General features: G+C 43.5%; 1 protein-coding gene across 1 annotated transcript; it reads left to right on the plus strand.

Moving 5' to 3' along the window:
• Positions 1–10,396: 10,396 nt before the first annotated feature.
• LOC311309659 (sterile alpha motif domain-containing protein 3-like) lies at positions 10,397–13,095 on the plus strand (the record flags this gene model as incomplete). Its single annotated transcript, XM_084438987.1, has 4 exons — positions 10,397–10,744; positions 10,991–11,158; positions 11,262–11,357; positions 12,793–13,095. 4 exons carry the CDS (start codon positions 10,397–10,399, stop codon positions 13,093–13,095), a joined length of 915 nt encoding a protein of 304 aa, XP_084295113.1.
• Positions 13,096–14,594: the final 1,499 nt, after the last annotated feature.

Consider the following 14,594-nt stretch of genomic DNA (forward strand, 5'->3'; position numbering starts at 1 on the left):
CTGTTATCCTTGCAGACAGGGAAACCGCCCAGTGCAACAGAAACGATCGCCCTGCAACGTGACACTCGGCAGATCCTCAAGGAGAGGAAGAGGCTGACTCTGAGGGAGGGAGTCTTGCATCAGTGTGTGAGGGACCCCAACACCGCAAACTCCATCTTTCAGCTGGTCCTCACTACAGCCTTGAAAGAGAAGGTGTGGCAGAATTTCCACAAACGGGCTGGCCACATGGGTGTGGGAAAGACTTTAGCTCTCATCCGCTGCCCACGAGTGTTGAGTATTAGACCAGCCTACTTTTCTTGTTTTATTGAGCTGAATGATATTCATAGTTTGCAGTGGTTGAAGTTTGCAGTGGTTATAACGTTTGCTGTGTTTACCAAGTTTGCAGTGTAGTTGCAGTCCGACAAACATATCTCTAAAGCCTTCAAAACATCAGTCGCATTTGCTTCATCTTTCGTGTGGTCAGCTTGGCCCCCACAACGCTGCTTGCAGCTTTAATTATTATTGGGGGCCAAGCAGCGCAGCTGCGCAGGCACCCATTAAGTTTCTACCTTTTCTCTTTCTTCTTTATTATTATTATTCCTCTGCCATTGTAGTCTATGGCAGCCCATAGAAGCTTATGGTAGAAAGTTATGAAAAATGGCACACTCATTCGGGACAGTGCCCTGACCCTCCTCACCAAGTCTCATGTCCACACCTCACCCTCTCTAGCGCCACCAACGTGTCAAAGTTGGAGGTGCATTTATGCATGCAGCTTTTCTTCAGCAAGTCCAATTTTCAAACTTCAGGTGTCCTTCAATTCCTTGGCTCAAGCCGGATTCAACGCACTCTATGACGTCATTGTGGCCATCTTGGCTTCTCCGCCATTTTGAATGATGTGCAAAACCCTTAAAATGTATCTCCTCCTAGGAACTTTCACCAATTTGCATGAAAATCGGTGGATGTCATCTATACATCAATGTCTACAAAGGATGTACAGGGATTTTTGATTATCCATTGCGTTTGCTCGTGACAGCCAATCAAAATTGGCAGAAAAGCTGCAAAACAGGAACAGGGATCATATCTCAGTAATGTTTTAATCCATCAAAACCACATTTGGCACACTCATCCGGGACATATCCATGACATCTGTCACCAAGCCTCATGTTGACATCTAGTGCACTCTAGCGCCACCAGCGTGTCAAAGTTGGAGTTGCGTTTATGCCAGTAACTTTTGAACTGTATGTCCAATCTTCAAAATTATGGTAGCAATGGATTCCCTGGCTCATGCTGAGTTCAAAACACCCCATGGTTTCATTATTACTTCATTTGTTTGATTGCAGAATGAAAGGAACACTTTTTGTCTTCTGCACAATTTCACCAGTGTCAGAGTGGTGAAAGGCGCATTTTGGAAAAAGTCACACATTTTCTAAACTGCCATCCCTCTTCCAATTCTCACAGCTCATACATATTTTATATATCAAAACGTTCACACGACTCTTGGGATTCATAAAATCAAAAAAGCTAAGCTCTTCGATGTATATTTTTCACTCTGTGACAGTTTGAATAATGACCCCCCCCCCTCCATTGAAATCAATGGAGCCACACTCTAGAAAATCTCTCTTCGCTCTAGAATCTCTAACTGTTTCTAACTCTTCACCTCTCCTACACTTCTGAAGACCGAAGGACATTTTATACATGGAAATGTTCGCGTGATTGTCTGGATTCTGAAGAAGTAAATAGTTGAGCTATGCTATGTATACTTTTCGCTGTGTGCCAATTTAAACAAAGACACCCCCCCCCTCTCACTCTACCGAGAGGAAGCAACCCTACCAGGTGACATTAATTAAGTGCTCATGACTCACTCTACCAAGAGGAAGCAGAAGCTGACATTATCCACTCAAATCTGCGACGCACTTTGTAAGATCCGTCGTGGCATAGCGGGTAGCGATTCCCGTTCATCCAAAGTGCATTATTATAATTATTGTAATTATGCTGCTGTGGAAGTCAATGGCAGACAACAGAATCATTGTCGGTCGCTCCTGCCAGTTAAAATTTGTGAAATTTGGCTCACAGACCAGGGACTCGTGTGCCTATTGTTTAGAGTAAGTAATATGTGTGTATTACAAATGTTTGCCATGTGGGGGAGGCATCGTACAGTACGGTACATCATATTCATGGGTTTTGTTGTAGAGACGATTATCCAGACAAGCACATACAGTAGAGACAATCACATAGACAAGCTCATACAGTAAAGATAATCACATAGACAATTGCATACAGTAGAGAAAATCAGACGGAAGCACATACAGTAGACAATCACAGACATACAGTACAGCAGAGAACATAACATACAATAGACACAATTACATAGACACAAGCACATACAGTACAGACAATCACATATAGTACAATAATGCGCTCCTCTTGTGTAAAATGCAGCAGACGGAACTTGGTTGCGTATTGTTTGCCATGTTCATGGCCGTGTACAAATAGTCAAAGTGGGTAAAGGAAATGCAGTGAGTGGGTGTAGACTTCTGTGGAGTAGGGGAAGGTTTTGAAGATTCAATGGAGTCTAGTTTGTCTGAATGGGAAGGTACAAGTGAAGAAGTGAAGAACACTGGCCAGACTCCTGTTTACCTTCATTGCTATCAGAAGGTAGGCCGTCTTTCGCTGGTGCAGCAAGAAATTCCACTCTAGGCTCCCATTTTGTAGTATTCATTGACAACAACATTCTCGCAAACTTACAGGAGGTGAACCTGAGAAGCTTGGAGCAACAGTGGGCAGCCAGACTCTACAACTACCACTTCAACATCAAGTTCCAGCCTGACAAAACCAATGTTAATGCTGATGCCCTATCTCGTGTACCTGTGGATGGAGGAGAGGATGGTGAAGAGGAGGAGATCCTGGCCCTGAAGACTTTTCTCACCAGGGTGGAAGACCCATGCCCAGAAATGCTTAACTCTCCGTCCAAGTTGACCTAGAAGAAGTGCAGCTGGGCCGGGCCCCCTGGAGAATGGAAGGACGCCCAGCAAAAAGATGACATGATTCGCCACATGCTGTTATCCTTGCAGACAGGGAAACCGCCCAGTGCAACAGAAAGGATCGCCCTGCAACGTGACACTCGGCAGATCCTCAAGGAGAGGAAGAGGCTGACTCTGAGGGAGGGAGTCTTGCATCAGTGTGTGAGGGACCCCAACACTGCAAACTCCATCTTTCAGCTGGTCCTCCCTACAGCCTTGAATGAGAAGGTGTGGCAGAATTTCCACGAACGTGCTGGCCACACGGGTGTGGGAAAGACTTTAGCTCTCATCCGCTGCCCACGAGTGTTGAGTATTAGACCAGCCTACTTTTCTTGTTTTATTGAGCTGAATGATTTTCATAGTTTGCAGTGGTTGAGGTTTGCAGTGGTTATAACGTTTGCTGTGTTTACCAAGTTTGCAGTGTAGATGCAGTCCGACAAACACTATCTCTAAAGCCTTCAAAACATCCGTCGTATTTGCTTCATCTTTCGCGTGGTCAGCTTGGCCCCCACAACGCTGCTTGCAGCTTTAATTATTATTATTATTCTGCCATTGGAGTCTATGGCAGCCCATAGAACCGTATGGTAAAAAGTTGTGAAAATTGGCACTCTTATTCATGACAGTCCCCTGAGTCTTTTCACCAAGACCCATGTACACAGTTCGAACTCTCTAGCGCCACCAACATGTCAAAGTTGGAGGTGCATTTGTGCACACAACTTTTGACCTGTAAGCCCGATTTTCAAAAACGAGGTACCGTTGGAGTTTTCACCAAACACCCTTGCCGTGGCGACCCGCCAAAGTTTGACATTTCGCCATATAACACGAAGTCCTCATAACTCCTCCATACATTATCCAATTTGTCCGATATATCTCACGCTTCATGACGGTTCTGTCCTGAACAGATCTATGTGTCCGTATTGTGTCATACTTATAGCGCCACCTATTGGTGAAACAGGAAGTCCTCATAACTCCTCCATACATTATCCAATTTGTCCGATATATCTCACACTTCATGACGGTTCTGTCCTGAACACATCTGTGTCAGTATTGCGTCATACTTATACACTGTAAACCCTAACAGTAACCGTCAATAAAAAAAACTGAGCCACCTAAACTCAAAACCTGTGAATAAGTGTATCTGACTCTAATGCATCGGGTAGCAGCGACGTTCAAGTATCATTTCATTAAACTGAACTATATACAAATGATTATATGTGTACATTTGAATCATATTAATAGAGTAAAGTCCCTCGCGTCATGTGCGTCAACACCCCGGTCAACACCCACTGTACGTGCTTCTCGGATATTTTCAACTGCCATTTTTTGGTGTTAAAGAAGCCACGTTTTGCCTTGGGAGAATACACAACAGTTAAGGTAAGAATCCTTACTATAAGAATCCTTACCTCCATTTTATTTTATCATTGACCAGTTTAATGATAATATCACAACAGTATATGAAGGGTTACTGTTAACGTTAAGTGCAATGTTAACCTGGTTGGCGATAAGATCATCGTGTGAGAGTCGAGCCCGCTAGCCGCTTGTCTGTCAAGAAATAGCCTGTGTATCCAACACTTGTGCCATCAAGAATTAGGAAGAGGGTAAAATTACGGATTATTTAATTTGGTGAAATAACTGTTTTGCAGTATCGTCACTCGCTTGGTTTATAGTTTATAGGTAACGTTACACTTAGGTGATGGGCGCATTGAGTGCGAGTCGAGCCAGTTAGCTAGCTCTTGCAAGCTGAACTTGGATTTGCTAGCTAAGCTAACGTTAGTTGATTAGCTAGAAGCTCTCCTCGGGAGTAAAGTTATGACAGAAACTAGAATATGATTCTAGTCTCTTTGGTTGGGACAGCTGTCCCTGTACGACATTGCCGCTAGTGTTTGCTGCTGTATTTGGTAGTAGCTAGCTTGCGTGTATTAGCTAGCTAGCAAGCTAGCTATCCAACTAACCAACAATCCTACCCATGTGCTAGCAGCAATTGGAAAAAAAGCGCGCTCGATTGACAAGCTATAATCAGTCATATACAACAATTGCACATCAGGAATTATACTGTAAAATAGGGAGTGAAATTACGGTTTATAATTTAGTGAAATCAATGTGAAATTATCATCTTGCAGTGGCTTTCCTCACGTGCATTTTACTTGGCAGGACAGGTGACTGCAGCATGTCAACTGAATTCAGTACCTGCAATTCTCTACCTGCAATTGTCGTCGGAAGCTTCTGCCTGGTGCTAGCTCTCGCCATCTTGGTGACATTGATTTGGTAAGAAGTTTGAAAATGCTGCGTATTATTCCTAAAGTGCTCTATATGTACTCTGTCTTAGATTTTGTATTATGTGGTGGGCCTGTCCATTGTTAATGTTTGGATTGGAGATTGTAGCTTTGTGTGTGTGTCTCTTACAGGCTCAGAAGGCTACAAGTCTAGACAGTGACAGAAGTTCTGTGTTAGAAAGGTATGTTACAAACTATAACTACTATGTATATACAGTGGCGTGCACAGACAGTTTGGGGGGCAGGTGCTCAGTGAAAAATGAGGGCACCTTGCGCTGCGAGATGTTGGTTGGGGGCGGGGGGGGGGCTGCTGCCAGATAATTTGTAGGCTATTTTGATTGTCGCGCGAGTTGTTGACGGGGGGGGGATAATCGATTTGTTGCGTGTGGCGTGGCGTGTGAGCGCGAGAAGAGGCTGAAATGCGTGTTTGGCAGCCCTGCTTTAAGCCTAAGGTTACTACATACTACTAAATATTCAGCTTAAGTAGGCTATACTGATAGCTTAAGCTTCACATGCTGTACCAACAACAAATTCTACCGACATTGGTCGTGTGGTGGTCACGTTAAATCCATTAATTGATTATGACTAGCTAGCATGTTAAGCAGGTGGGCAGTCGGCTAATTTAGGCTCAGCTGTTTGGCGCTGTATGAGACTTAGCCTACTTCACAACAGAGACAAATTAATGCAAGTTATAGTTTGGCAACTGAGGCTTAGGGGGCAAACAATACACTTGTTTTGTTTATTTGTTACCTGTCTGGTTAGCTGTCATCACTCGGGCACTCTGGATGGGGAAAGGAAAGGGAGGAGACGTGTGTGCAGTGCTGCTGCAGCGCGCCTCCGTTTGTATCCCCTTTTCGCATTTACTGTCGACAAAGGAAGAGAGGGAGGGGAGGGGCACGGGTGTGCCGCAGGTACGTGTGTGTGTGTGTGGGGGGGGGGTGGTCTGGCAAAATTACAACGCATTTTGGGGCATTATTACACGCTTTTAATCGAGAATTGATCGATGTCACCATGGGCCACATACAGTAGGCCTACACTGTAAAAAAAAAAAAGAAAAAAAGAAGTAACTTTCAAAAGGGCACTTCCCTTGTCCAGAGGGCAAAGGGCAGGTGCTCTATCACCACCTCGTGTCTATCTGTGCATGTCCCTGTGTATATACACCTGCAATTTCTGTTAGCAATTTTATCTAGTTTCAATTAGGCCAAAATATGAAATTTGAATGTCTTGAAGAAATTTAAACTTGTTTAAATTCTTTCTCTCTTTCTCTCCCTCCTTCTCTACTTCTCTCATTCACCAGTATTTTCATCCATCCCTTTGGAAGTGACTGACTGAGTGATCCTCATCCTCCACATCGTCTTTCTTAGATCAAGCCCAGCTCAGACAGGTGGGAGCACCTACACACGCACACACACACACACACACACACACACACACACACACACACACACACACACACACACACATATCATTAGGATGGGGATGAGGACCCCCCCCCCCTCTTGTAGATGTAGATGAGTACAGGTAGGTGCCAACCTACTGTATATAGTGGTCAAGTTAAACTAGGTCTGTAAAGTCTTCATTTTTTTCAATGGAGTGTTAGTGCAAGTTGTGTGCTGTATCTGTGGAAACCAGAGCAAAGTTACTTAGGCACTATCGAGTGCAGCACAGCCATTATTCAAAAATTAGTCCACTGCCATGTCTCTATCATGATTGCTTGTGCACTTTTCAGACATTCAATGCACTCAAAATACATATATCACGATTGCACCCTCTGACGTCCAGAGATGGTGTAGGTCAGGAAGATACTAATACTTTTACCTGTCCCATATGTGCATTTCAGCAACCATTCTCAGAAGCAACACTCTTAAGACATCTAAGGAGCCATTTAAAACAGCATGAGATGGTAGCATGCCCATTCAAGAATTGTGATTATCGCACTAATGTGTACTCCTCATTTAATACCCACAAAAGTAGGTATCACACAGAAGGTGTTAGTTCTGACGTCAGGGATGTAATTTCCAGCGTAGAGGGTAACACTCCCCCAGTCGCTAACTTAGTTGACCCTGATGAAGAGTGTGCCACTGAAAGTGCAGAAGCACTTGATGCCCCTCATAGTGAGTGTGACACTAGCCTGTTGCAAGCTCAGTTGCAGCATAATCTGGCTGGTCTATTCCTGAAAATGCAAACTGTCCTTAATGTATCTAATACAGCTACACAGGAAATAGTTGAGCACTTAAGTCACGTATTTTCATTGTCACAACCTCTGGTGAAGGAAGCTCTCAGTAATGTACTATTGAAGCACGGCCACACGATTAGCGATGAAACCCTTAATGATGCTGTTAATGCAGTCATGGCCAGTAATGTTTTTGCCAGTGCAACTGCAAGGGGTGCAGAGTTGTCAACTTGTAAACGAAGGAAAACGTTTGTTGAGACAAATTATCCTATTGTACGTCCAGTGCAGTATTCCATAGATCCCCATGGACACACAGCAGTGTATGTACCAATCCTTCAGATGATTCAGGAAATGTTTAAACACACTGATATTCTGAGAAAAATCCAAGAATCAAATGTTTCTCAGCCTGGTCATTACATGTCACATGCAGATGGCTCGTATTTCAATGAGAATGCATTGTTGTCCACGGGAGAGCTTAAACTGTCTTTACTTTTGTATATTGATGAGCTAGAACTTGCAAATCCTTTGGGAACGTCTCGGAAAATCCACAAAATCTGTGCTGTTTATTGGGTTCTTGCCAATCTCCCTAGTAAATACCGATCAGCCTCGCATGTAATTCAGCTGGCAGTCCTATGCAAGGTGCCCGACCTTAAGAGGTGCAGTTATGGAAGTGTGCTAAGACCTTTGTTGCAAGATATTTGCACTCTTGAACATAATGGTGTGTTCATTGAGTCCATTGGGCAGTCTGTTCAGGGCACTGTCTTTTGCGTTGCAGCTGACAATCTGGGGGCCCATGGGTTGGCTGGCTTTATAGAGTCCTTCAGTGCTGAATATGTCTGTAGATTCTGTACAGCCACACGAGACCAGTTTCAGACACATGAGGTTGCAGAGGGAGAGTTTTCGTTAAGAACAAAAGAAGACCATGATGTTATTGTGCAGAGTGTTGTGAATGGGGATGGTCAGAGCCAGTTTGGTGTGAAGGCAGATTGTGTATTGCGCCAGAGTTTGGAATATTTTCACCCAACCACTGGTTTTCCTCCTGATGTGCTTCATGACCTTTTTGAGGGTATTGTACCTGTTGAGCTGGCTCTTTGCATCAATAAGATGATAGATCTGAAGTATTTCACTCTTGAGTATCTAAATGAGAAAATAGCTTCATTTCCATATCAGTATACTGACAAAGCAGACAAACCAAAGCCAGTCCCAAAGACATTTGCTGCCAAAAGAACTATCGGTGGAAATGGACATGAAAATGCCACAGTGCTTAGACTACTCCCTTTGATGGTTGGTAGTAAAGTTCCAGAAGGCGATGCAGCATGGGCAGTGCTAATGGATTTGAAAGAAGTGGTAGAGATGGTTTTATCCCCAACATTTACAGATGAAACTATCCAGTACTTGCAGTCTAAAATAAGTGATCACAGACAGATTCTCCACGAGGTCTTTCCAAAGTTCAGACTACGTCCCAAGCACCACTATGTTGAGCACTACCCAGAGCTCATTAGACGGTATGGGCCTCTTGTACACCTCTGGACTATGCGTTTTGAGGGGAAACACCGTTTTTTCAAAAACGTCATACATCACACACACAACTTCAAGAATGTGCTAAAAACACTGGCTACCAAGCATCAACATATGGTGGCATATTACCTAAGTGCACCATCATTCTTCAAACCACATACACAGACATCAAGTGTTAATTCTGTCCTGGTTGCGTCACTACCTGAAGTAGCAAGAACGTTTGTTGAGCAAGAAACAGACAGCAACACAATATACAGCACATCAAAGGTTACTGTGGATGGCACTGATTACTCTGTTGGTATGTATGTGTCTGTGGGAATGGATGGTGGACTCCCTCAATTTTGCAAGATTGAGCAGATCTTCCTTGTTAACAACAATGTTAACTTTCTTTGTAGGAAGTATAGGTCATGCTATGTGGAGCATCTTCGCTCCTATGAACTTTACTCAAGCAACCTCTCTGCCCATTCATTATCAGACCTTAATGACACCGTAACCCTCTCTGCATACTCCATTGGAGGGAGACTGCTACTGACCCCCAAGAGATTCATTCCACTGCAGTGAGTACGGTGAGTTCCCCACGGTTCCACGCTCATTTGATATTAATTTACCCGAGTTTATATACTATTGGCCTTATTCTAAATAAGACTATTTCGATTAGGGTGTTCACATGAGTTGCTTATAGAATTTTAGACTGATTAATCAGACTTTTTGCCAGAACAGTTGCTGAGATAGTTAAAATTAAACCGTTGTGAGCTCGCACATCATATTGCACTGGAAACTGACCCCACCGTAATATGCTGCTTTTTTTCTCTCTCCCTCAGATGGCGGTACCTCCACACAACCCCATGATACTTCGTGTCCACATTACAACAGACATTGCACGAAAGATGACCATTGCCTCCTGCCCTCAGTCTGTGGATGAGTTGAAGAAACTCGTGCAATATAAATTTAACTTTGATTTCAACTTTACTCTTCAATATGAAGACCCAGATTTTGATGGACAGCTGTGTGTTCTGGACGACACTGAGGAGCTGCCACAGAAAGCTGTGATTAAAGTAGTTAGGTCAGACAGTGATGCAAGCTCAAACTCAACTGCAGACACAGAAATACTCTCTACTACGTCATCCACCCCAGACCGCCTCAAGAAGTGGCCAGATTCATTTCCAGTTCCCACTTTCTCCCATGAGGTAGAGTTCAAGCTTCGACAGGGACACACTGCTTTTGACAACACTGGAAAGACGACTACAGTGACAAGATCCCAAAGGCATGACATTCTTGAAAATATGGCTGCAACCATCTATAGTTTCAAGGCATACCCAAGTGGAGAAGAAATTGGTAAGGCAGCTGAGGCTCTCATAACCACTCACCCATGTCTCAGAGAGTCAGGCAGTAGGACTGGCTTTGATGGATGGAAGACCAGCCTTAAATTTAAAATGGGAAACTACCGTACCAAGTTGAGCAAAGCAGGGTGCCCAGAGGTCGCAGTGAATGCAGGAAAGAGGAGCAGAAATAACCCAGAGCGAGAATCACCACACTCGAACATCAAGAGACCCAGACGAGCAAATTACCTGCCAAACTTTCTGAAAGGGGAAGATCCCACCAGTCTTCAACGGCTGAAACTGCAAATCATCGAAGAAATCGCAAAGACTGAGAGAAACCTAACACTTATAGAGAAGCTGATGCAGATGACCTTCGCTCTCCGTCGACAGGAAATTGTCAGCGACAGCCCACCAGTGAAAGAGATCCTGGAGAATTGGCCTGCTCTTCGAACAGAGTCGCAGGTAAGCACTCATTCAGTATAGCTCACTCACTCTTTGTCTCTTTAACTGTGTATCAATCTAGTATGGTTAAATACACCATTCACAGTGTTGTGTGCTAAATCAACATCTGGCTCCTCAACTTTATCAAATCTGAATCAAATCTGTTGGCACTAAATCAAATCTGTTGACACTGTGTTAGTGAGCCTGATGTGGCTTTAGGATATAACATCATTTGTGATGGTGTGTTTTTCTTCATGTTTTGTGCAGGTTTGTTCGGAGTTTCAAAGGATCACAAATATCAATCTAAGGAACCGCTTTTATAGCGAGCTGGACACACACACCCCACGCCTCATGACTTTGTACCGGCAGAAGGCAGCGCGTAGTGGAAAGACAGCAGAGGCTTTGATGGCCCTATTAAAGGTGTATGATCTTCAGGTAAGCCAGAGGACAATATGATGACATGTGGTACATCTATGTCAAGTGTGAATGTATATAACACTAGTACAGAAACTCAAACACCGTATGCATCTCTTGCTAGGAGCACCTTGATGTAAACTCCAGACGCACCACTGCCCTCCGTGCCCTCCCTGTGTTTCTGCGTGAAGATGACTCCCAATTCTTCAAGACCTGGAATGTAAGTTTTGTTGCACCTCCAGGGTTTTATATACAGTAGTACTGATACCCGTTGGCACACACAATTGGTGACCTCTCTCTTCACTGCTCTCCCATGCGCATTGTCGATATGTGTGCGTAATAGTTATCTTCTATACAATCTACTGTATAGCATGTGCACGTGCCACCTGCTGGCTACTGTGGGTAGTGCTATCATCCAAGATGGCAGAGGAGACGTGTTCATGGCAAGTGCCGCACAAGTGTGATCCAAGATGGCGGAAGAGACATGTTCGCTTTGTTATGTTATCTCTGATAACTTAGACTTGCATGTCCTCGCATCCTCTGTATTCCTTATATATTTCAGGTTTATTTCACATGACTGATTACCGTATTTTCCGGACTATAAGTTGCTCCAGAGTATAAGTCGCATCAGTCAAAAAATGCGTCATGAAGAGGAAAAAAACATATATAAGTCGCACTGGACTATAAGTCGCATCTAATGTAGGAGAAAGGTGCGTTTCTCACATCTCCCGGTTAATGTGCACAATCCCCGACCTTGCGGTAGATGTGAGAAGTTGGTTAGTATTTCTCACATCTCCCGTAAGGTCGGGGATTGTGCACATTAACCGGGAAATGCTTACAATTCCCGACCTTGCGGTAAATCTAGCAAAGTCTAACCGTAGCCTATGCAAAACTTGTGCGCAGGGATGCTACCGTAGGCTTATGTGACACCTCAGAAGGGGCATCCACGTTGCTGTTCAAAGCTTTTAGAATAGTATTTGCATAATGACAACTTGAGAAATGTGAACTGTGTTCATGAGTGCATGCACACAATCAAATAACAGACTTTGCTTTCGTACGGTAACGTTAACGTCTGGAGTTATGAATGAAGCACTTGAAACGGAGATGTACATTCCGGAGATTTATTTTTCATTCATTCATCAATTAACACAGAGTTCCTCTCATACGGTGGTTGTAAACCATGGATGTATTAAGTTGTAAACAAACATCTGCCGAGCGCTTCCGCTTCCAGCAATGCATAGATGCAATAGTATCCAGCTGCAGCCCCGGAGCCCTCTCCCACCACCCGGCTGCGCAGAGGTTTTGCATACGGTTGGACTTTGGTCCGCGAGGTCGGAGAATGTCCACCGTAACATATATTTTGATATATAAGTCGCACCTGACTATAAGTCGCAGGACCAGCCAAACTATGAAAAAAGTGTGACTTATAGTCCGGAAAATACGGTACTAATTATCACTAATTTGCCATTTAGTTAGCCCTAATTACAAAATGTCAGGCCGACGATGTCTGATGAAAATGAAAACAGACAGTGATAGACAGTTTGCTCATTTAATGTAGGATATGTCTAGGATACATCTGCTCCCCAGTGTTGATGTTTTGAGGCTCAGTGACAGTCTGTGTGGTTCTCTTGTTAAAACATTTGTCTTGATTTCAGATGGAGGAGTCCGATGAGCCAGATGTTGCAGAGGCTTCTGTCGCTCTTCTCACCGTTGTCAACTCAACAAGGTCAAGCTATGCCATTGTTCTTGAAGGTGACATTGTAGCAAGGGATCTTCCCACATTGACTGACGCATTTCAGATTTTGTTTGGTTTGGTGTATGCCTTGCACCTGAGTTACCCCAAGGGGATGACCCACACTTTTGAATTCATCCAAACAGTCCTGATGGGCTTGGATGATGGGAAACCCTTGAAACCCAAGCTCCAGTCTCTAAAAAATGACCTAACAGCTCCAGAGTAATGCTTTAGGCCTCTGTCAAAGCTAGGGCTGAGCCGAATGCACACAGTCCTTCTCTCTCCTTTAGCAAGGTGATATGTGAATATGTGGATGTGATATGTGAATATGAAGAATATATGTGAATTTGATAACAGTAAAAGACACGGGGAGACATTTTCTTTGCACTAGGAAAAACACAAAGTACCGTCATGTAGAATATGTTTCTATTTGCAATATCTGTGTGGTTGCAATAATTTGTGTGGAAGATTGAATCTAACGCAAGAGTATTAGAGTATTAGATGACATCAGCAGCTAGAGTATTAGAGTATAAGACTGCATCTGCAGCAAGAGTATTAGACTACATCTGCAGCAAGAGTATTAGAGTATTAGACTACATCTGCATCTAGAGTATTAGAGTATTAGACTACATCTGCAGCAAGAGAGTATTACGAGTATTAGACTACATCTGCATCTAGAGTATTAGAGTATTAGACTACATCTGCAGCTAGAGTATTGGAGTATTAGACTACATCTGCAGCTAGAGTATTAAGAGTATTAGACTACATCTGCATCTAGAGTATTAGACTACATCTGCAGCTAGAGTATTAAGAGTATTGGACTACATCTGCATCTAGAGTATTAGACTACATCTGCAGCTAGAGTATTAAAGTATTAGACTACATCTGCATCTAGAGTATTAGAGTATTAGACTACATCTGCAGCTAGAGTATTAAGAGTATTAGACTACATCTGCAGCTAGAGTATTACAGAGTATTAGATTACATCTGCAGCAAGAGACTATTAGATTGAATCTTGGCTAATGCATTTCTGATGTTAGAGTTAGCCTGTCTGTTTGAAATGTTGACCAAAACCTGCACTTTTATTACTTTGTACCTACAGTGCCTAGAGCAGGGGTGGCCAACCCGCGGCTCGCGAGCCGCATGCGGCTCTTTGCCCGTCAATGTGCGGCTCCTCCATCCATCCCCCCCAAAAAGTTGGCTTGCGGCTCTTCCATCCTTTCATTAAAAAATAAATTCATTCATTCCATAAGAACGTTTCTCTCTCTCTAGTTTCGCTGTGCATTTTTCCCACCCATTTTAGTTTATTGCAGATTTGTCATAAAATCATGATTCGTTTCGCTAGTGAGGAAGTCGCCTGAGAACCACTTCAGACCAATCATATAGGTAGCAAATCACCTTGGTAACAAAATTATTAGGTGCGTTTACATGGACAGTTTGAATCGGTTTCAGATAGGTTTGGAAGACCAAACCGATTGAAAATATGTCATATAAACACCTCAATCCGACTGAAATGCCCCAACCCGATTGAAATTCCAATCGCTTTCAAGGAGGTAGTTTAAACCTTTTCGAAACCGTTTGATCCGTCATGTATACTACCTTGAAACGGATTGATGCTGCATTCTGCGTTCATTGTGCGCATGCTCAAGACTTGACTAATCAAGGCACGCTCGACAGTTCCGTAGTCAGCTGTTTGTAACCATCGTAACGCAATCACTCACGGCT

The sequence above is a fragment of the Borostomias antarcticus genome, assembly GCF_949987555.1.
Source record: "Borostomias antarcticus genome assembly, chromosome: 5".
Taxonomy (NCBI): domain Eukaryota; kingdom Metazoa; phylum Chordata; class Actinopteri; order Stomiiformes; family Stomiidae; genus Borostomias; species Borostomias antarcticus.